The sequence below is a fragment of the Myotis myotis genome, unplaced genomic scaffold, assembly GCF_014108235.1.
Source record: "Myotis myotis isolate mMyoMyo1 unplaced genomic scaffold, mMyoMyo1.p scaffold_m19_p_3, whole genome shotgun sequence".
Lineage (NCBI taxonomy): Eukaryota > Metazoa > Chordata > Mammalia > Chiroptera > Vespertilionidae > Myotis > Myotis myotis.
Genome location: NW_023416335.1, coordinates 129,117,864 through 129,140,540, shown reverse-complemented (window position 1 = coordinate 129,140,540; position 22,677 = coordinate 129,117,864). Strand labels below are relative to the sequence as shown.

Here is a 22,677-nt window from a genome sequence, read left to right as displayed (position 1 = left end):
CCCTTCACTTTTAATTAGATTCATAAAAAAATAAGTAAGCACCAATAAAATGGGCTTTTCTTTGCCCTGACTTTGATCAGGGCTCTGAGACATAAATAGATTTCTAATTCTCTAATTCAGTACCATCAACAGCCTTTTAAAATTTCCAGGGACTGTGTCACCAAGATGGATATTATATTAGTCAATGGTGACTAATGGATCAGGAGATGTGGACTGTCTATAAGGCATTTGAAAAGTTAATTGAACTAGTTACTATTCAATCCTTTAAAATGTATTGGTACTCATTTAAGAGAATGAGGAAATTCTTGAACACTTTCCAGAAAAACTGGTTCACATTTCCTTGAAAGCAGCCTAAGAGTTATATAATAGATCTTTAACTTGGAATCTATGGATTTTCCCAAAACTGTATTAAAACTGCATGTCTCTATGTACATAAACAGTTATTCATTCATTACACAGCCAAATGGGCCCATGAACCATGAAATGTTTTAAAGTGGTTTCATAAGAAATCAAAATATTCATTTAAATATTTCTATCATTAGATAAGTATTCTATAAAAACAAATTTCTAGCCCTCGGGATTGTGAGACCAGAGTGGGCATTGTCCATGTCCTTTAAGAAACAAATCATTAGTACGTGGTACTCTGAAGTCAGCAGTATTCAACAGGAGAGGGAAGCAGCAAAAAGCAGTGGAAATAAGACTGCCCAATTAATACAGAGTTTTGCAACTGCCCAGCTCTGTAACCTTGTGAAACTCATAACCCCCCTGGCCACCACTTTCTATTTAGATAATGTGAGACTTTCGATTGCATTCAGACCTCAAACTTTCATAGACTCAAAAAACAAGCAGTTTCAGTTTGCTTTAATGGGGTTGTGTTTACATATGGAAGTTGAAGTTCAAGACAATAAGCAAAACATTTATGTTTTTTTAAGTGCTGGTCAGCATTAGAAGAGAAACCATCTGTTGCAGTAACAGGATTCACTCCTGCAACTGTTGAGAGACAAAAAACAGATGAAAGAGGTAAAAAAACATTTAAGTATGTTAATTATTTGTTGGGTCATCCATCATTTATGTGACCAGACTTCTCTCCTGGATCTCCACCCTTAAGTACAATTGCCTACTGGGTGTCTCCTCTTGGATAGCCCTAGGCACCCCTGACTCTGAACTTGTCCAAATCTAAACTCACCTTCCTCCTCAGACAGCTTCTTCTCCAGTGTTACTTTCCTGAATAAACAGTTTCTGAAGTTAGAAACCTAGCAATCATGCTCGATTCCTCTTTCCCCTCCACTCCCCTACATTGTAATCCATGATTAGCCCCATCTCTTCAAACCACAATGGGCCCCGCTACGTCATTCTCTGCATGCAAGAAAAGTGATCTTTAAATTGGAAATCAAATTTTTCAAATTAAAACCATTTGGTGGTTTCACATTTCCCTTGGGAAGAAGTCTGACACCCTTACCACTGCTTATCAGGTCCTCTGGATCTGCCCTCCTGTCTTTTCATCTTCATCACCCCCCTCTTTCTGACACCACACCCCTCTTTTTTCTCAGGACCTTGCTCCTGCCTCAGCTGTTTCCTCACACACGTTTGTTCCCTATGCCTCAAATACCTCCCCCTACTCTTTATCTAGTTTGAATTACCTAAAAGGATCTTACTCCTTCAAGTCTCTGCTCCCCTCACTTTTTCATGAAAAGCCTTCCTGAATATCCCCCTCCCCCAGGTTAACTCCTCAGGAGGTGTTCTTAACATTACTCATACGCACACGCCTCCCTTACAGCCACGTGTTCTGTTTACTTCCCTAACAAAATGTAAGCTCCAAGGCCACATCTGTCTTATTCACAGTGTGTCCCCAGGCACAGTGCACGGTACTGACTACATTCTCAGCAAACATTCACGGCACAAGACAAAAAACTTCCTAAGGGAATTCGCACTAACTTAGAATTACAGCCAATGAGAGCGTATACTTAAAATCTTTGCCATTTGTCACACAATACGAGCATACTTAATGCCACTGAACTATATATTGAAAATGGTAAATTTTATCTTATATATATTTTAGCATAATAACAAAAATACCTTCAATTTAGATGGCTAACGATCTCATGTAACACTACCAACAACTGAAAATTAAAGGCAGATTTTCCCCCTAAAAATTAATGCCGTAAAAGCAATAATGTTGGAAAAGTCTCATTAAGTTCTACTTATTTTTGACTAAGAATACCATAAAGATAACTAAGTTATCTCACATTATACATTATTGTTTAAAACTCAGGGCTACAATAATCCTAACATTTACTTATTTATCTATTTATTTATTTTAATAGAGTCTTTTTATTTTTTAAAATACTTTATTGTTGAAAGTATTACATATGTCTCCTTTTCCCCCCATTGACCTCTCCCTGCCCACTCCCACCCCCCAGCACAGGCCTTCACCCCCTCTACTGTCTGTGAATCCTAACCTTTAAAAGCATTATTTTGCCCCCAAAATAGGTAATAATTCTCACCCATATATATATTTCAAAAGATAAATGTTTTTTCTCCATTACTCATTAAAGGAAAATTACTTGGTTTAAAAATCTAGAAAAGGGGACATCTGTAATACTTTTAATAATAAAGATTAAAAAAAGATAAAAAACTAGGAAATATAGTAAGTAAAAAAGTTCATAGTTCCATCACCCAAGTTCCAGTTAATATTTTATGTGTAATAGGTACTTTACCTTTGTTCATGTATACTCCTTCCATATTATAATCATAAGTTCTGAATTTTGTCCACCCTCTCCCCCTAAGATAAACATGTTTTAATGTAATTACTTGCTTATATTTCCCTTTTTTATGGCTACATAATAATCTAAACTATTTAACCAGTTTTCTTTACTCAGAAAAAAATGCTTGTTTACAATATTTCGCCTTTATAAATTATACTGAAAGCAGTATTTTTTAGTATAAGGCATTTTCCTTTGAATATAAAAGGATATTTAGAATAAATTTCTAGTTGTGGAATTGCTGCAACAAAGACTCCTGATATATTTTGCACACTGATTTCTAAAAAGACTATACTAACTTATATTTTAAAAGCATTAATATATTTCCCAATAGCTGGCATATCTTAAAAATATTTCTGTAAATTAAGATGAATGGTCATAAACAATGGTTAGTACAGAGAACATAACTGTTCATCTCTTTTTACACTAATGGACACCATGCCACCTCTGCGCCCTATGGAGTAAGTCTGGACTTCAGGGAAAAGCTCATAAGTACTGGGCACACAGAATTTTTATTAATTAAGTTCATGGCATATATTCAAAATTCAGTGACTAAAGGGAGAAACAATTGCTCTAATGACCCTCTATATTCATTTAAATACAATGTTCATGCATTTGGAGAAAGAACAGTATCACTTGGACTATTTTTAGAATTTAATTGCTTAATTCATCTACAATTTTTGTAAATGTATGGTATGCAATACAAATCCTATTTTATATTTTTCCAAATAGAAATCCAACTATCTTAACTACATATTAAATAGTCCATTCACTTCCCCAATGGTTGGAAATGCTATCTTCAATGTAAAATACATATGGGCCTGCTTCTAGCCTTTCTATGACCTATTTTCCTAATCCTGTACCATTATCATCATATTTTAATTTCTATAGTTTTATACTGAGTTCCTTCTAATTTTTTTCCTGTCACTGTTTCTTGATTATTCTTGCACATTTATCTCATCCTCATGAATACTGAAATTAGCTAGTGAGGTTCCACTAAATTCCTTTGGCAGAACTTTCAGTTCTGGACAAGGGGGACTTATATCCCTATCACAAACAATCATACTGCTGGGCAAAGTAAACTAAACAGCTGTTTTTAGACACTGTACAGAAACAACACAGGGTTTTGAATCCCGACACATGGAAACAAATGAGATAAGCACCAAATCCAAACCAGATTTCTACCTGGGAGCATTTTTCAGTCCATGACACAAGGACATAGAGCCCAAGGAGACAGCAGCAGTCTTGCTGGGCAAAGAAAACAGAAATTAGAATTCAGAACTGCTACCGGGCTGGAGTTTAGAGGGCAGGAAGTGAGAAAGACACTATGAAGAGCAGACCCCACGCCCCCCAAAAGATCTGCCTATGAATCCCACTGAGTCTTTGGTCAAATACAAAGCTGCTTATGCACAGGGGACTGAGGCTTGGCAGAGAACAATTACTGGGAGACTGTGAGCTGAACAGATTACATATAAGGGGAGTATCAATAAAAATGATCTCCACCTTCATATTAAAAAATGCAAACCAGAATACACTGGGATGACATATTTAAAGTCCTGAAAGAAAAAATACGCACTGAACTAGAATTCAACATCTCAGCAAAAATATCCTTTAAAGCCCTAACCGGTTTGGCTCAGTGGATAGAGCGTCGGCCTGTGGACTCAAGGGTCCCAAGTTCAATTCCGGGCGAGGGCATGTACCTTGGTTGCGGGCACATCCCCAGTAGGGAGTATGCAGGAGGCAGCTGATAGATGTTTCCCTCTCATCGATGTTTCTAATTCTCTATCCCTCTCCCTTCCTCCCTGTGAAAAAATCAATAAACTATATTTAAAAAATATATATCCTTTAAAGAGAATCAACAAAAAGTTGAGAGAATTTATTACCAATAGACCTGCACTACAAGAATAATAAATAAAGTTTCTTAGGCTGAAGGGAAATGATACCAGATGGAGACTTGGATCTACACAAAGGAATAAAGAGAGCTAGAAAAGGTAAATATGGGGGTACATACTATTAATAGACTTTTTGTTTCTTATTTCTTTGAAAAATGGTTGCTTAATGTATTGTGGCTGATATCATATATAGATTTAAGAGGTGAGTAAATGAAGTATATTTTGGTAAGTTCTAACATTAGAACTTTTACAAGTTCTGACACATAAAATTAATTCAAGAGTACAGAGTGATATGTTAAGGATGCATATTGTAACTTTTAGAGATTACCAATAAAAAAACACATAACATGGACAAAGAATGAAGCTAAAAAGCCTGCAGAGGAAATAAAATGGGATACTAAGAAATAATTAATCTAAAAGCAGGGAAAAGAAATAAACAAATGAAGTAAATAGAAAACAAAGAGCAAAATGGTAGACTTTAACCTAATCATAGTACTAGTTACATAAAGTTAAACAGAATACACACACCAATGAAAAGACGGAGACTTTCAGACCCAAGTACTTGAAAATAAAGTTATCCTCTAATAGTTTAAATATATAAAATGCATTCAAAGGAGGATAGTAATTACTATATATAGTAGCAACCTCTAAAACTATGTGCAAATATGTGAAATGACTTTTAGACACAACCTAAACATGACTCCAGTATAACCTGAGGAGGAAAAAATTGGAATGTGAGGGTAATTAATAGCTGACATTAGTTACATTCATTAACCTGTTTATTCATGATGACTATGAAGAAGGTAAGGTACCCCTTTGTACTCAATTACAAAAGAGCAGACAAAGGCCCTGAGAGGTTATGTCATGTTCCCATGATCACATGCTGGTGAGTCCATGCTCTTAGCTACTTTCTGCTCTCTCTTTGCTGAAACGAAGCAACAAAACTGCACTACCTGAAAGAGGGAGGTGCCCAGCAACTCAAGAGGCCAGAGCAACAGCATGTCTCCTGTCAGGCCCAGGGAGAGAGCACCTGGCCAGCAGAACTGATCCTGCTGATTCCTTGGCAGGTGTGTATGTGGCAAAGATAGGTCCGCCTCACTATCCCAACCCGAGGAAACCATCCATCATGATTTTTTTCAACAAACTCTCTTGCTTTGGTTCCAGGGCCCACTGAAGTCTTATTGTGACTTTCTTGGCAAAGGAAGACCCTGGCCAAGGCACACAAATCTTCTAGTCCACTTGAAAGTTAGTGCTGTCACTGTAAATAAGTAAACTGATATTTGATTTATGTTTCCTAAATTTCTTAAGTGGGCTTAGATTCCCTCTGAGCTTTCTCATCTCTGGGTAAAGAGCAGAAACAGGACTTCTAGTCCTTCAGACTTTGGAAGAAAGTCCTGGACTAGGATGACCCTATCAAGACTGTATTTTCACAGGAAGTTGCACAAACACTCTGAGAGGCTGAGCCTGAGCGGTCAATTGGATCCTCTCAATTCTCTTTATTTCTCACAGCAGTAAGTTGAGCCAAGAAAAAAAACACTGTAATAAATACGTGAGAAGAATCTCTAAGCTTGTTGTAGAGCACCTATAAGGAAAGTTGCCAAGAAGATGAAATCTTTATTCATTCAATTTAACCCAATTATTTATCTAAGAACATTCTTCCAGAGAGTTCTCTGGAGTATTTCATATGAATCACTCCCTCCAAACAGTAAGAAAGCAAATGATTTTTAAAAACAAACCTCAGAACCACAATGTACCAGCAAGATACAGGCATTCCATTAAGACCAGGTGTGCTGAGTATAAAAATTACCAACCTGAACAGAGGTAGAGCAAAATGGAAAAAGAAATTAGCAAAGCCATGTAAACATTCTCCATGCAAGATGTACTGCAGTATCCTGAATTTTATACAAAGAATTCACAAAAATGACTCCTGCCTCAAGAGAATGCCCACCAAAGCTACCTGGTTACCGATTCATCGATTCATTCAAACCACGTTTTTGTACAACTCTGAGCCTTCCCCACTCTATAACTAACTCTACAGTGCTCCTCCACCGTATCTGATTCTACCTCGGAACACTATACCCCACTCTGCCTCACTAGCTACCTCACTTCAGTCAATGTTCCTTAGAAAAGACACTTCCCCAACCACCATCTGTAAAGACCACCCCATCACTCTTTAGCACGTTACCCTACAGTATTTTCCTGCAGAGCACATATCACTAGTATATTTGTTTACTGTCTGATCTCCCTTTGGTAGAAGGTGCTCCATGAGCACAGGAATTTTGTACTTTGATCTCTGTAGTATCTATACAATTTAGACCAGTGCCTGAAAAGAGGATACAACATGAATAAAATATCTGTAATTCAAATAGGAAAGGGAGGCCTAAACTGACAGACCTCATAAACGGAGCAATGTGGCAGCATAAGGAATCAACAAACTCAGCCTGGGGGAGTCCAAACACTTCTTGGAGGAAGAGATGCAGGACAGGCTTGTGAAGGGAAGGTGGGATCTGGGTTATTCCAGGTGTTTCAGGCAGCATGTGGAAAGGCACAGATCATAACGGAACCTCACACACGTGGGCAGCTGCAACAAGGTGAATGGTGAAAGGGACAAAAGATGAGGCTGAAACAAAAGGCAAGCAGATGTGCCAGCCCAAGGAGTCAGAATGCTTTTAAGCCAAGGAGCAGCATGATGGGATTTACATTTCAGAAGGTCTCTTTGGAAACAGTAGGGGGTGGGGAGAAAGGCTGAATGAAGGCAAATCTGTAGTCAAGGAGAACATTTAGGAGGTCACTGCAGAAGTCTCTACTAGAACCAGTGATGCTAAAAATTAAGGCAGTGGTGTTGGCCTGGAGATAAAGCAGGTGTCTTGAGTGCACATGATAACTCCCACTTTTACAAAACTATCACTTCCTATGGAAAGTGCCTTTATTTTATTTTTTGTTAATTCCCACTGGAGGATACTTTTTCCAATGATTTTTAGAGAGAGTGGGAGGGGGAGAGACAGGGAGAGAGAAACATCGATGTGGAAGACATCGACTGGTTGCCCTCCCGCACATGTCCGGACTGGGGCTGGGGATGGAGCCTGGTGCCCTTGACTGGAATTGAATCCGAAGCCCTTCAGACCATGGGCCAACACTTTATCCACTGAGCCAAACCGGGTAGAACTGGAAAGTGCCTTTAAAAAATAAAAGCAAAAGGAAATTTTTTTCCAGGCTCATATCTCCCTTCCCCAACACACGTGCTAATAATTCCAGGTATAGCTGTATCCAGAAACTACACTATGTAACTAGACAGCCATTCATTCTGCTTTATCTCACAGTTCTGCTCTCCTGGGAATCAGCATCATTCCCATGGCATCCCTCAGCAGCTACAGGCTTAACTGAGCCTAGAGAAAGCAATCCCAGAGGAAAGTCCTGCCGTCCCAACACGACTAACTCCTCGAGGAGGGAGATGCTCTGATCTGCATGGCAGGCCTGAGATGAAAGCCTACTGCTAGAGCTGGAGATAGGGCCTCTCCAGCACAGGTGTAACACAGGAATGGGCCGTGTGTGAGGGCTGGTTCTTCAGAGAAAACTCGGGCACCATTACCACCCTATGGGGAATGGATGCCAGGCAGACAGCCATGAAGAGTCCCACCATCGCTTCCTTTTCATGAATAGATAAGGAATAACATTTGCAGTGGCTCCTTCCCATTCCCAAGCTGCTCCCTATCTAAAGGGGCCCAGATGGAGGAATGGCAGCCCTAGGGCTCCACTCAGTCCCCAACACAGTCAACTTGCATTTCTCATCCTCACAACAGTCTGCAGAGGCTGAGAGCCATAACCTAACTTGCCCAGTGGTAACAAGGCGGTACAGATAGGCATGCGAATCTTGGCAGGGACCCTCTAACTGTAGTCATGCTGGTTAATAGACCAATTAGTAAAGAGCTCAGAAATGATCATGTTTCTTCCCAATTCCAAGCCCTCGTGTCTTTGTATTTCCTGTAGAATGAAGTAAAATCTTTTCATGTCATCCAGTGAACCTGAGCCTTCTCCACCTCCTCCCCGACCTTGTCCCACTTTGCTTCCTGTGTCTAGCCATAGCTGAATGAATAATACATGTTCCCAGAGCACACTTTGAACTCCCAGGCTACAGTGCTTACTCCTGCTGATTCCTTCCATGAACCGGTTTACCACCCTCTTCCCATCTGATAATAAGCTGCTGTCTCCCCTTCCCCTTTCCTTTCCTCAGTTTTGAGCCAGGAATACCTTCCTTGACTTTTCCTCACACAAGTCTAGTTCAATGCCCCACTCAGAGATTCCCTTATCATCTTGTGTATCACCTTCTCATAGGACACACCATTTTATAATTATTTGGCATCTTATTCCTACCCTTGAACTGTAAAAGCTCCTTGAGGCTAATACTGTTTCTTTCAACTCTAGACCTAGCACTGATATGTGATACAGACTGGGGATTATGCTTCCTAAGGGAATACTTTGAAGACCAAAATTTCACTTAATTGGTGACCTTTCAACCTTTCATAAATTCTTCTGCTCTTTGTTTTCTATTTATCTCATTTGTTTATTTCTTTTCCCTGCTTTTCTTTTGGATTGAGTATTTCGTAGTATCCCATTTTATTTCCTCTGCAGGCTTTTCAGCTTTATTCTTTGTCCATGTTGTGTGTTTTTTTTATTGGTAATCTCTAGAAGTTATAATATACATCCTTAATGTAGCACCCTGTACTCTTGAATTAATTTTATGACATTTTATATATGTCAGAACTTGTAAAAGTTCTAATGTTAGAACTTACCAAAATATACTTCATTTACCCACCTCTTATATCTATATATCAGCCCACAATACATTAAGCAACCATTTTTTAAAGAAATAAGAAACAAAAAGTCTATTAATAGTATGTACCCCCATATTTACCTTTTCTAGCTCTCTTTATTCCTTTGTGTACTAGTAGATCCAATTTTCCATCGGGTATCATTTCCCTTCAGCCTAAGAAACTTTATTTACTATTCTTGTAGCGCAGGTCTATTGGTAATAAATTCTTTCAACTTTTTGTTGATCCTCTTTAAAGGATATTTTTGCTGAGATGTTGAATTCTAGTTCAGTGGGTACTTTTTCTTTCAGGACTTTAAATATGTCATCCCAGTGTCTTCTGGTTTGCATTTTTTTAAAAAATATATTTTATTGATTTTTTACAGAGAGGAATGGAGAGAGATAGTTAGAAACATCGATGAGAGAGAAACATCGATTAGCCGCCTCCTGCACATCTCCTACCGGGGATGTGCCCGCAACCCAGGTACATGCCCTTGACCGGAATCAAACCTGGGACCTTTCAGTCCGCAGGCCGACGCTCTATCCACTGAGCCAAACCGGTTTCGGCTGCATTTTTTAATATGAAGGTGGAGATCATTTTTATTGATACTCCCCTTATATGTAATCTGTTCAGCTCACAGTCTCCCAGTAATTGTTCTCTGCCAAGCCTCAGTCCCCTGTGCATAAGCAGCTTTGTATTTGACCAAAGACTCAGTGGGATTCATAGGCAGATCTTTTGGGGGGCGGGGGGGTCTGCTCTTCATAGTGTCTTTCTCACTTCCTGCCCTCTAAACTCCAGCCCGGTAGCAGTTCTGAATTCTAATTTCTGTTTTCTTTGCCCAGCAAGATTGCTGCTGTCTCCTTGGGCTCTATGTCCTTATGCCATGGACTGAAAAATGCACCCAGGTAGAAATCTGGTTTGGATTTGGTGCTCATCTCATTTGTTTCCGTGTGTCAGGATTCAAAACTCTGTGTTGTTTCTGTACAGTGTCTAAAAACAGCTGTTTAGTTTACTTTGCCCAGCAGTATGATTGTTTGTGGTAGGGATATAAGTCCCCCTTGTCCGTGGCTGTCAGCTGACAGTAACACCTATAGCAGCACTTCTCCCAATAGAACACTGCCAAGATTATGGAGTCATTCTTGGTCCCTCTCTTTCTCTGTCACATCCAAAGTGACAGCATGTATTGTTGGCTGTACCTTCAAACTACTACATCTAGAATCCAGCTACTTCTCAAAATCTCCAGTGCCACCAGCTGGGACGGTCCAGGCCAGGATGGGAACTATTGCAACAGCCTCCCAACACCTCCTTGCTTCTGCCCTGACTTTAGAGTCTCTTCTTCATATAGCACTCCTAGTGATTCCGTTAAAGTGTAACTGAGAAAATGAATCTGGTCCAGTGGCATCTCATCTCTCTCAGGGTGCGTCAGAGCCACTCCTGATCGGCCTGATTTTCCTCTGGATCTCTCCTACTCCCTCCCCAGCTCTGCCCCCACCAGTCTCCTACTCGTCCTCAACCAGCCCCCAGGCTCCAGCCTCAGGGCTATAGCACTTGCTCCTCTATCCAAGACCCTGTCTTCCCAAGTATCGCCAAGCCTCCTTTCCTATCTTCCTTTAGGTCTCGGCTCAAAGTTCTCTCCCCGCCTCCACCCCCCCCCACCCCCCGCCCCTGCCCTTTGTGAGGACAGCCTAACACCCTGCTTAAAATTGCAGCTTCCCTTCTAATCCAGTTGTTTTGTTCTCTAAAACTTACCACCATCTCACCTACCACATCCATTTTCCTATTTGTTTGCTGCCTGTCTCCCCTCTCTAGAGTGTAAGCTTCATGAGAGCACGAGTTTGTGACTGTTTTGTTTACCATTATCCTCATCCCTGCTGTGTTCCCAGGCACACAATAAATGTTTGCTGGATGGGAGGGAGGGAAGGAGGAAGGGAGAAAGAAAAGAAGGAAAACTAACTCCTTTTCTGGGAGGTGGAGGGCAAACATAGACTATGGCAGGGAAAATGTGGAAATCTTATGAAACTTTATGCACTTACTTGGCACAGCGTGCCCAGTGTGTATGTCGGCACAAGGAATATAAGAAGCGCTGGCGATACATGTTCCATACTTTGATGGATTTGTCTTCAGAAGCTGTAGCTAGGTACTGCCCATCAGCAGAAAAGTCCACACTTCGAACTGGAGCTGTATGAGCTTTAAATTCAGAGGACTTCCCTCTCCTGGAAAGAAACAGTTCAATATTTACAACATTTGATTTAAGTATAATCAATAGCTAACCAGTATATAGACTCTGAAACATAAAACAGCTTAAATCTTGTAAAACTAAACCAGTATGAAAAGGTTGTGTTGTACTGTATGCACTTTTCAATACCGTTTCAAGCTGCTTTTGTCAACTGAGATCACAACTGTTACTTAATAAGAGAGACTCTGGAAATGCATTTGCTCTTTATGTTTTCATTGGAAGCTAGGAAAATAATATTGTGAACAAATCTCTACTGTGCCTTTTAAGTTCCTGCCATTCCACTGTTCCACTAAAAATAGCAATATATAGTTTAAAGAACCTGAACCCTCAAAAAGCTAATGATTGATGAAATGAATAGCACCAAGGCAATGTTTTAAAACTGGGGTCACAAGTCTGGGAAGGGGGAGATTTGCCTCCAACTTTCCTGTTTCCACCACCAGCAATGAGAACTCAGATCTGGGTGGATGTAAGGCCTGGCTGGCCTCAGGCCCAGTCTTACCTCAGAAGCAAAACAAAGAATAAATGGTAACAACATAGCACTTCCGTTCTCAACACCTTGAAATTTCAGGTGCTATTTTTTTTTTCTTGGCTAGGGTATGAAAAACAGATGGAGAAAATAACACGTGGCATTTAAGAAGCAGGAAAAAAATTTAAAACAGCTCAGAGCAGGCGAGTAGATAGCACTGGAGTTACAAGGTGACATTTGGGAAATACTACTCTGTGCCGGTGTTCTGAAGTTTCCGAGGCACTTTCACTTTACACCACATCCAGACTGAGTCATTTTTCCATTATAAAGTCATATCTGTACAGGTGATACCTTAGAAGGATAATCACCATAACTGTTTAAGAAAGATCAGGAACAGAATTTGTAGAAGTCTGGAAGTCACATTCAGTGCCACCCACTGCCTCTCCTCCCACACCCAGTAGGTCCACACACCGACTGAGTGATAGTGCTATCACTGTCACTGCCCAAGTATCTTTTGAATCCCTCCTCCTCTTTCGGTCCCAGCTATGCTTGCTTTAAGGTTGATATGCCCTCAATATCCTTCACCTTGATTATTGCAAAAGCCTCTTAGCTGGTCTCCCTGCTCTAATCTTTTATCCCCCTCCAGTCACTTACACACTGTACTTACTACCTTGTTAACTCCAAGCATGGACTAGTAGATCCCAGTGTCAATGTGTCACTGGCCACCCTCCAGAAAAAGGCACAGCACTCAAGGTCTTTGGCAGACATCCTGCCACTGCTCTGAACTTTGTATTCTGAGAACAGCCACAGCGCTGAATACACACCTGAAATCACTGCTTTCTCAGCCTGAACTAGTTCCCCACCCCAGACCTCCTGGACCAGCCAGACAGGCTGAATTGCCCCATCTCCTCCATCTATTTTGCTTATTACATTATGTAGCATTTTTTTTAATAGATCTGTTTCTCTCCTATTAAGCAGTAAGTTTTTTGAGGATAGGAATGATGGTTTATTCATCTCCATAAGACCAGAATCTAGTGTACTGTCAGACACATGAAAAGAGCTCAATGTGTTTTGTTGAATTCCACTGCAAAGAGGCAATACTTAAAGGTCCTTAGATCCATCCTGGCTTATACTTCTAGTGGCCTAGATGACTTTCATGATTCTACAGCAGGAATAACTAAAATCAGTATTTAAAAAGATAGGAGGTAGCATTCAGGGACTAGTTCAGTTAGGTTTCAGAGAAAGTTTGTTGAGTAGAGGTCAGAATACATTTGGGGCTCAATTCAGGTATAAGACTCAGAGAAAAACAAAGAAAAGCCTTGACATCTGCTATGACCAGGAAGCCAAGAGATAGCCAGTATCATCAAAATCGCCCTGCTCTTTAGTTCTACACTGTGCACTCCAGCAGGCTAGCCTGCGTGCCTTCTTTCTAAAGGCCCTCCTCTCAGTGTAGGCTGGCCTTGCCTGTATCCGGTCTCAACAGGAAGCATGTTTGAAAAAAATCCACGAGATAAGAGAGCCTTGTTTATTGTGCCAGTGCTCAAGTGGTTTCTAGTTCCTTACCTTGCCTTAATGTAGACACTCTGCCTCCTACATGCTTACCTGTCCTTTCTGCCCACATTCCCTTGACTGTCTACCATGACAAACTCCAGGCCAGACCTGCTTCCACTATTCTTTTTTAGCCTCCCAGTCACCTGAAGTTGTCTGCCTGAAAATATGGCTGCCCACAATTTCATCTCTGAACACACACGCCACTCCTCCCCACAGGAGGTAGAATCTGCTGATTTGTCCACCCTTTGAATCTGGGCTGATGTGAATTACTTTGACCAACAGAATGGGGCAGACGTGACACTGTGCAAGTTTCAGGCCTGGCCCTTACAAGGTCTAGCAGCTTCTGCTTTATTGCCCTACGATGCTATACAGAAGTCTCTAGCCTGCCAGGGAGAGGGCAAATGGAGGACCAAGGTGCCCCAGCCAATAACCAGCACCAAGGCCCTTGGCATATGAGCGAGGTGTTGGATCTGCCAGCCCTACTGTCAGCTTAGTGAAGCTGCAAAAGTAATAGCCAACCTCACTAACAGCAATCCCAAATGGGGCAGAAGAATCATCCGGACAACCCATAAAATTGTGAGAAAGGATAGTTACTGTATTTAGCCACTATGTTTTGAATATTGTTATGCAGCAACAGAGAACTTGATGCATGAGTTCCCTTCCCATTGCCATGATCCGCTATTGCCCTGGCCCCACTATGATTTAAAAAGAGGAACAAGAGACAGCTACACAAGCATAATCATTGTACTTAGATTAGCCAGTGCAGATTAATGATGCAGTGTGCTTTTAGCTCAGGTACCCCTCTATAGTTTGTTCACTGAGGTTACCTTGAGTTAGTAATGGTAACTGAGGCTGTGTTGTGCTGGCTCTCAATTTCCAAAATTAAGGATTTTAGAAAATGCTTACCTTTTAAACCACAAACCAGTCTCTCTCCCTTACAATTTCCCTTTATATTGTCATCCACAGTGTCATTATAACATGTCATTTCTCTTCAAGAGTTTTTGCTGCTATCAGGATAATATTCAGATTTCTGAGCATGGAGTTTCCATTGGGTGGTGGACGGGAAATGCCCTGTGAACTTTCTTTCATTTGGGAGTGCCTGTTCAGGCACAAACCAACACTCAAATCCTGCCACAATTGTCAGAAAATGCTCAATTCTTACTCTCTGAAGTATTTACAGGGGGAAATGATGTGATGTGTGGGATTTGTTCTAAAAATACTATAGGGAAAAAAAAGGGTGGAGGGTGGAGGGTGGGGACAGATGAAATAAAGTTGACTGAATATTGATAACTGTTGAATCTGATCCATGATTATGGGTTTAGGGGTCTTTGTGCTATTGTTTCTCTTTTCAAGTATGTCTGAAAAAATGCATAATTAAGACTTTAAAACTTTAAAAAAACTCATGGCTTAATAATAATTGCCTAAAATATCAACTAAGGTTTGAAAAGTCTCTTACAGAGAGGTTTGTTATAATTGGTTGGGCCTTAAAACAAAAGAATGATTTACACTTTTGTAGGAAATTTTAACAAGAACATTCTGGAGCCTAATAATGAATGATATGAATCAAAGAACAGTTCGGGCCCAAGGGTTTTTAATGAGGATCCAAAGTTTCCTGAAGATCCATGAAGGGGCTTTTAGGAGGTTAATAACCTGTACAATTTTTGGTTATACATGCCAATGTGTATCTCTCTGGGGAGATAGTCCAAAGCTTACATCAAATTTACTAAGGGATTGATAACTACCCCCCCCCCCCCAGTAACTTAATACATATTAAGCATATTTTCATGGTTAGAAATAGTTTTCAAATAGAAGACCTAATTATGAGTTAAAGATGAGAACAAAGCTCTTTGGAGCAGTCTGACTTGACAGCTCGGGTGTGACTCGGACTGAGCACAGGTAACCGGGAGTCTGTCCGGCCCGAGAGGTGCACCAGGAGCAGCCGGGGCCAGCTTTCCTTCACATTTCTAAATCCAGAGCATACCAGGTGTTTGTTTCCTTACTTATCAGGAATCCAGAGTCTAACCGTTCTGTCTCGTGAAGCAGACGCCAGTAAGTTTCCAAGAGGAGAAAACTGCACGCTGGTTACAACGTCCTTGTGACCCACGTATCTGAAAGCTCTAGCTTGTGGCTTGAAATTCCATAGCATGAGGAATGTATCCCAAGAAGCAGTAGCTATCAAGAAACAGAAGAATAAAAACACTGTTTGTTAAAATGTAACACGGAGGCATGTCTCGTTACAATGGGCAGCGTATCTAATAACAAGATGTCCAGGTAATAGAGGGGCTGAAGGTTGAAAGGCTGACCAGGTAACGGCAAAAATATTTTTAACAGAAACGTAAAGCTACGCCATGAATATGCAAGCATGGTTGTGTCCCTGCCCCTGTGTTGGGTTAGAGCTCAATGACTATTTACTAGAAGAACGCAGCACAGCATAGCAGAGAACACAGCACAGCATAACAGAGAACACAGGACTAGGAGTCAGTGCTGTCTCCAACTCCCAGGGTTACTGATGAAGGTTACTTAACCTCTCTGTCACGAGGACAGAATGGTTTTCTGGAGAGGGCTGGATGAGATGATTCTTTTAAAACTGGTTTTGTGGGTTTTTTGTGTGGAAATAATTTCACATTTATAAAAAGTTACAAGAATAGAAAGAACATTAAATACAAACTACCAGATCCACCTCTTGTTAATATTTTGACACATTCTAAATAATAAAAGCCTAATATGCTAAGTGTCCAGTCCTTTGGTCTGAGGTTCAACCAATCAAAGTGTAATATGCTAATTATATGCTAAGGCCGCTCAACCACTCGCTATGATGTGCGCTGACAACCAGGGGGCATATGCTCCGACCGGTAGGGTTAGCTTGCTGCTGGGGTCCGGCCAATTGGGACTGAGTGAGACGGGCCGGACACACCCTGGAGCCCTTCCATGGTCCCTCCCTGGCTGGCCAACCTCCTGAATCCCTCCCCAGCCCCAATTGTGCACCAGTGGGGTCCCTCGGCCTAGTCTGCACCCTCTCACAATCCGGGACCCCTCGGGGAATGTCAGAGAGCTGGTTTCAGCCCAATCCCACAGGCCAGGCTGAGGGACTCCACCGGTGCACGAATTCATGCACTGGGCCTCTAGTTTCGTTTATAATTTGCTTTCTCTCTCTCTCTCTCTCTACTCAAGTATGCACACAAACACAGGTTTTTCCCCTGAACCATCTGGGAGTAAGTATATACATTATCATGGCACTTTGATTCCTAAATACTTCAGTGTGTTTTTCTAAGAATAAGGGTATTCTCTTACATAGCACAGTTATCAACTTCAGGAAATTTATCATTGACAATACTTTAATCTACCAACTGTATTCCAATTTTGTCAGTTGACCCACTAATGTCTTTTTTTTTTCCTCCCATCACCATTTATACCCTCTATGGCAGCGGTTCTCAACCTGTGGGTCGCGATCCCTTTGGCGGTCGAACGACCCTTTCACAGGGGTCACCTAAGACCATCCTGTATATCAGATATTTACATTACGATTCATAACAGTAGCAAAACTACAGTTATGAAGTAACAACGAAAATAATTTTATGGTTGGGGGTCACAACATGAGGAACTGTTTTAAAGGGCCAGAAGGTTGAGAACCACTGCTCTATGGCCTCTTCCACCTCTACCCCCCAACCCAACCCTGCAATCACCAGGTGAGGATATGTATAGAGAGAGGGAGGAAGGGAGGGACAGAGAGAGAGAGAGAGAGAGAGACATTGATGTGAAAGAGAAACATTGATCAGTCACCTCCCATGAGCACCTTAACCAGGGATAAAACCTGCAACCTAGGTATGTGCCCTGACCAGGAATCAAACCCACTACCTTTTGATACATGGGACGACTCTCCAACCAACTGAAACACCCAACCAGGGCCCTTAATGTCTTTTATAGCTAGACAAGATTAAGTTTAAAGTCTCTTTCTGCTCTGTTAGTTTATGACATTCTACTATTAATAAAAGAATTATGTGTCAGACATTACCTTATGGCTTTAGGAAAAGGAAAACAAATGCAATCAATAGTGTAACTAGATGCCTTGGACAAAGAATGAACAAATAGCCGTGGCCGGGTGGCTCAGTTGGCTGGAACATCGTCTTGTGCACAAAGAAACAGTTGCGGTTCAATTCCCAGTCAGGGCACATACCTAGATTGTGGGTTTGATCCTTAGTGTGGGTGAGTAAGGGAGGCAACCAATTGATATCCCTCTCACATCGATGTTTCTCCCTCTCTCTCTAAAATTAATAAAAACATATCCTTGGGTGAGGATTAAAAAAAAAAAGAAAGAAAGAACAAATAAACAAATGAAAGTTTGGTCTAACTCTTGGCCCAAAACTAAATTTTACATATACATGTAACCCCCCAAATGGCCCCAATAATAGCAACCAGCTCAATGAGAATCACTAAATCTAGACTGTAGAATGCTTAAGAAAAAATGCAACTTTATAAAATTTAGATGCAATTAATATTATTGCAGATGGAATATATAAAGTCACTAAAAACCTTCTAAATTCTTTAGCTGCAGATAAAATTCATTTGGGCTTACTTAGCCTATGCATAGCTTTCATGTAAGACATAAAATAATTAAAGTGACCTTATAAGTTTCAAACTGTAATGCTGTCTACTATTCCTTTTTTAAAAAGTACAAAGAGTTGATGTTCCACCATAGCTCATCAAATTATTAAATATTTATGTCAGGGTCTGAAATATCTGAGGCAAATGTAGACAAAATAGGGAAAACAATGACTTATCATATGCTTTATACTTAGGGCCCTATTTGAGTTCTAGTGTATTATGTTGCAAATAAGATTTACAAAAGGAAAATAGGACATAATCCTCAAGGAATCACAATACTGTAGGGGAGAAAGTTCATTAGTAATATCATACATGTTCAAAGGACTTTTAGATATTATTAAGTCTTAATCTTACAAGGGGTGGGTAGTGGTCCTTTCCAAGGAAAGGACACATGAGCAGACATGTGAGTGAAAGGAGGAGTGATCTGGGCTAAGAAATGGAGAAAGAGCACACTGGGCAGAAGACACCCCACGTGCAAGGGCCTGATACAATAATGCACTTGAAGACCAAGGAGCAGTAAGGAGGCCAGGGTGTCCACAATGGAGGGGAGGAAAAGAGAACATTGAGATGGAAGCGGAGAAGCAAGCAAGATGCCAGCCAAGGAGCCATGGTAACAGGTGTACTATTATATTTGTCCTAAGTGCAAGGGGAAACCATTGACAGATTTTAAGCAGAGAGAGCTCATGAACTGATCTAAAAAAATTGCCTCACTGACAATGAGAAAAAGATGGTCTTTTCAAAAAATAGTGTTGGATCAACTGGATATATATTTTTTAAGTAACTTGACTCATACATTTTATGCCATCCATATGGAAAAAAATTTTTTCCCCCATTTAAATGTGATTTAAATGTAATAGGTAAAACAATAAGCTTTTATATAAGAACATAGGAGGGTATTTCCATGGCTGTTGTGATAGTCAAATATTACTTAAACAGGACATGAAAATTACTAAAGGAAAAGAATAATAATTGGTACTACACTAAATTAAGAAATTTTGCTCATGGAAGAATACCACTAAGTAACTGAAAAGGCAGGCCACAGAGTAGAAGTTATTTACAATACATACAGCCAACATCTAACAAAGAATCTTTAAAGATTCCTACAAATCAATTAGAAAAGGCAGGAAAACAGGCAAGCAGCTTAAAAAGGCACTTCATTAAAGAAGATATCCAAATGGCCAATAAACATAAAAAGGTACTCAATTCCATTGGTCACCTGAAAAAATGCAAATTAAAACCCCAATGAGATATTATTATACACTCATCAGAATGGCTATAATAATAATAAAAAAAAAATACCAAATCTCGGTGAGGATGTGACAATTGGAACTCTCATAAAATGCTGATGGTTATAACCACTTAGAAAAATTGTTTTTGAAATATCTACTAAAGCTGAATATACACTTACCATCTGATTCAGCAATTCCACTCCTAGGTATATACCTGACAGAAATTCTTATATAATACTAGTGGCCCAGTGCACAGATTCGTGCACAATGAAAGGAAATTAATTAGAAGGTGGCCTGTGGAGCAGGACTGAGCAAGAAGGGTCCAGACACTCCCTGGAGCCAACCTCCAGCAGTCCCTCCCTGGCCGGCAGTACCTGGGGCAACACCGTGGCTCGAAGGGCGTCTGCAGTCCCCAAACCTCGGCAGTAAACCAGAATCAGGGCCGACAGTGCCCCAGCAACAACATAACCCACGGCCAAAGGTGGAATCACGTGACCCCACGAAGAATCAGGATCCCTCCTCTCTGGTTCCGGGGTGTGTTACCCTAGAATAGCTGTTGCCAAGTCACTGCAGCTCGGCAGCTCTTGCGTTAAGCATCTGCCCCCTAGTGGTCTGTGCACGTCATACCTACCAGCCGATCGGATGATCAGGCGGTCGCTTAGCCTTTTATATATATACTAGAGGCCCGGTGCACAAAAATTTGTGCACTCGGGGGGATGGGGGAGGTCCCTCAGCCCGGCCTGTGCCCCCTCGTAGTCTGGGACCCCTCAGGAGATGACCACTTGCTGGCTTAGGCCTGCTCCCCAGGGGACTGGGCCTAAGATGGCAATCAGACATCCCTCTGGCAGCCTGGCAGCCCTCGGGGGATGTCCACTTGCCAGCGGGGAGCAGGCCTAAACTGCAGTTGGACATCCTTAGCGCTGCTGAGGAGGCAGGAGAGGCTCCCACAACCACCGCTGTACTGGCAGCCATCAGGCTGGCTTGTGGCTGAGCAGAGCTCCCCAGGTGAGAGTGCCCTGACCACCAGAAGGCAGCTCCTGCATTGAGTATCTGCCCCCTGGTGGACAGTGTGTGTCATAGTGACCAGTCATTCCCAGTCTTTCTGCTGTTAGGGTCAGTTTGCATATTACCCTTTTACTATATAGAATAGAGGCCTGGTGTACGGGTGGGGGCCCGCTGGTTTGCCCTGAAGGGTGTCCCGGATCAGGGTGGGGGTCCCACTTGGGTGCCTGGCCAGCCTGGATGAGGGGATGATGGCTGTTTGCAGCTGGTCGCACCCCCTTCAGGGTGGGGTTCCCCACTGGGGTGCCTGGCCAGTCTGGGTGAGGGGCTGAGGGCCGTTTTCAGGCTGGTGGGTGACTGAAGCTCCCAACCTCTCCTTTTTTTCTTCTTTTTTTAAATTCTGGGATTTATTTACCTTCTATGGCTGTCACTGGAGCTGAGAGCCAGCTCCAGCTTGAGGCCTCGGCTGCTGAAAGCAGGTATCTGAGGTTTGTTTAGCTTCTATAATTGAAACACTGTTGCAGCTCCAGCTCTGAGGCCTGGCTGGCTGAAAGCAGGGATCTGGGTTTTGTTTAGCTTCTATAATTGCAACATAGTTGCTTAGAGTGCAGCTCAGAGCCCTGCGCGGCAGGCGGGGAATCTTGGCTTCATCCATCGCTGGGGCAACCAAGCCTCCTGTTTGCTTCAGCTGCATGGCTGCCGGCCACCATCTTGGTAGGCAGTTAATTTGCATATCGCCCTAATTAGCCAATGGGAAGCGTGTCGGAGGTACGGTTAATTACCCTATTTGCCTTTTATTAGATTAGATATATATAGAAGATACATTTAGCAAAAGACGTACAGTAATGTTTGTGGCAGTACTATTAACACATTGCGTACCGCATAGAAATCTCTAAGACATATGCCAGGGACAGCACGTTTTTGGGCAAACTGCACGTTATTTAAATCATTTTAATGCACTTTAGATGTTGTTTTTCAATAATTATAACATTTTTATTTACAAAAACAATTAAACAATTAAAGCTCCTAGTACTTTTTTAACGTATGGTACTGCGTAAAACATTTTCCTCTATGAAGAGGGACCAAACAAAATTTACATAAGTATCTAGATTCGCTCCTTTTTCCATGGGCGTGAAAAATGAGAACACTCATGAGTGGTCCTTAACAGATGGCGCATGAAACACGAGAAAACTCCTGAGTGGTACGAAATGTGTTAAAAATAGACCAAAACTAGAAACTCAAATATCCATCAAAGTAAAATGGATACATAAATTGTGATACATTGATACTATGTACCTACTGTGTAATTAAAATTCATTTATATAAAGTTCAAGAAGTAGTAAACTGATCTATGGAGTCAGAGGTCCGCATAGAGATTATTTGAGTGGCAGGGAGGGAGGACAGTAGCTGGAAGGGAACACAATAGGGGCCTCTGAGGATACTGTAATCTTGTGTCTCTTCTCTGGGTGTTGCTATTGCAATAATTGAGTCAGGGGAAGGTGGTGGTCTGGATTAGAGACCGTGGAAGGGGAAGGTACATGGTCAAGGTGAAGCCTATGAGGCTTGCTGATGGATTAGATGTGAGGGAGAAGCAAAGAGAAGAAGCAAAGATACCAGGCTTCTGGCCTGGCCACCCAAGTAAATTTCAGAGCCATTTAATGAGATTGGAAAGACCAGAAGAGGAGAAGGTTGAGAGTGAGGCAGAATGGGGTGGAGAATCAAGAGTTCTTTTTAGAATATAAACTTCAAGATGCCCATTTGACCTAAAAGTTGAAATGCCGAAACCGGTTTGGCTCAGTGGATAGAGCGTCAGCCTGCGGACTGAGAGGTCCCGGGTTCGATTCCGGTCAAGGGCATGTACCTGGGTTGCGGGCACATCCCCGGTGGGGGATGTGCAAGAGGCAGCTGATCGATGTTTCTCTCTCATCGATGTTTCTAACTCTCTCTATCTCTCTCCCTTCTTCTCTGTGAAAAATCAATAAAATATATATAAAAAAAAAAAAAAAAAAAAGAGTTCTTTTTAGAATATAAACTTCAAGATGCCCATTTGACCTAAAAGTTGAAATGCCAAGTAGGGTGTTGGACATACTCACCTGGAGCTCAGGAAGAGGTTTTAAGTGTACAATGTA

General features: G+C 41.4%; 1 protein-coding gene across 18 annotated transcripts in view; it reads right to left on the bottom strand.

Moving 5' to 3' along the window:
* The window catches only part of POC1B (POC1 centriolar protein B), a 140,506-nt gene that overhangs the window by 95,691 nt on the left and 22,138 nt on the right, over window positions 1-22,677 (bottom strand). For 9 of the 18 annotated variants that reach the window (XR_004965742.1, XR_004965741.1, XM_036297174.1 and 6 more), the window contains 3 exons: window positions 15,716-15,887; window positions 11,496-11,675; window positions 6,391-6,465 (listed from right to left, as the gene is read on the bottom strand). Coding sequence is in view for 13 of the 18 variants with exons in the window: in XM_036297174.1 (XP_036153067.1) it covers window positions 6,391-6,465; window positions 11,496-11,675; window positions 15,716-15,887 (427 nt within the window). In the remaining 5 variants the exon portion in view is untranslated. Of the gene's footprint in view, window positions 1-844; window positions 991-6,390; window positions 6,466-6,582; window positions 7,236-9,646; window positions 9,802-11,495; window positions 11,676-15,715; window positions 15,888-22,677 lie in introns of those variants that run through there. The other 9 variants (XR_004965740.1, XR_004965743.1, XM_036297177.1 and 6 more) reach the window with 6 other exon arrangements.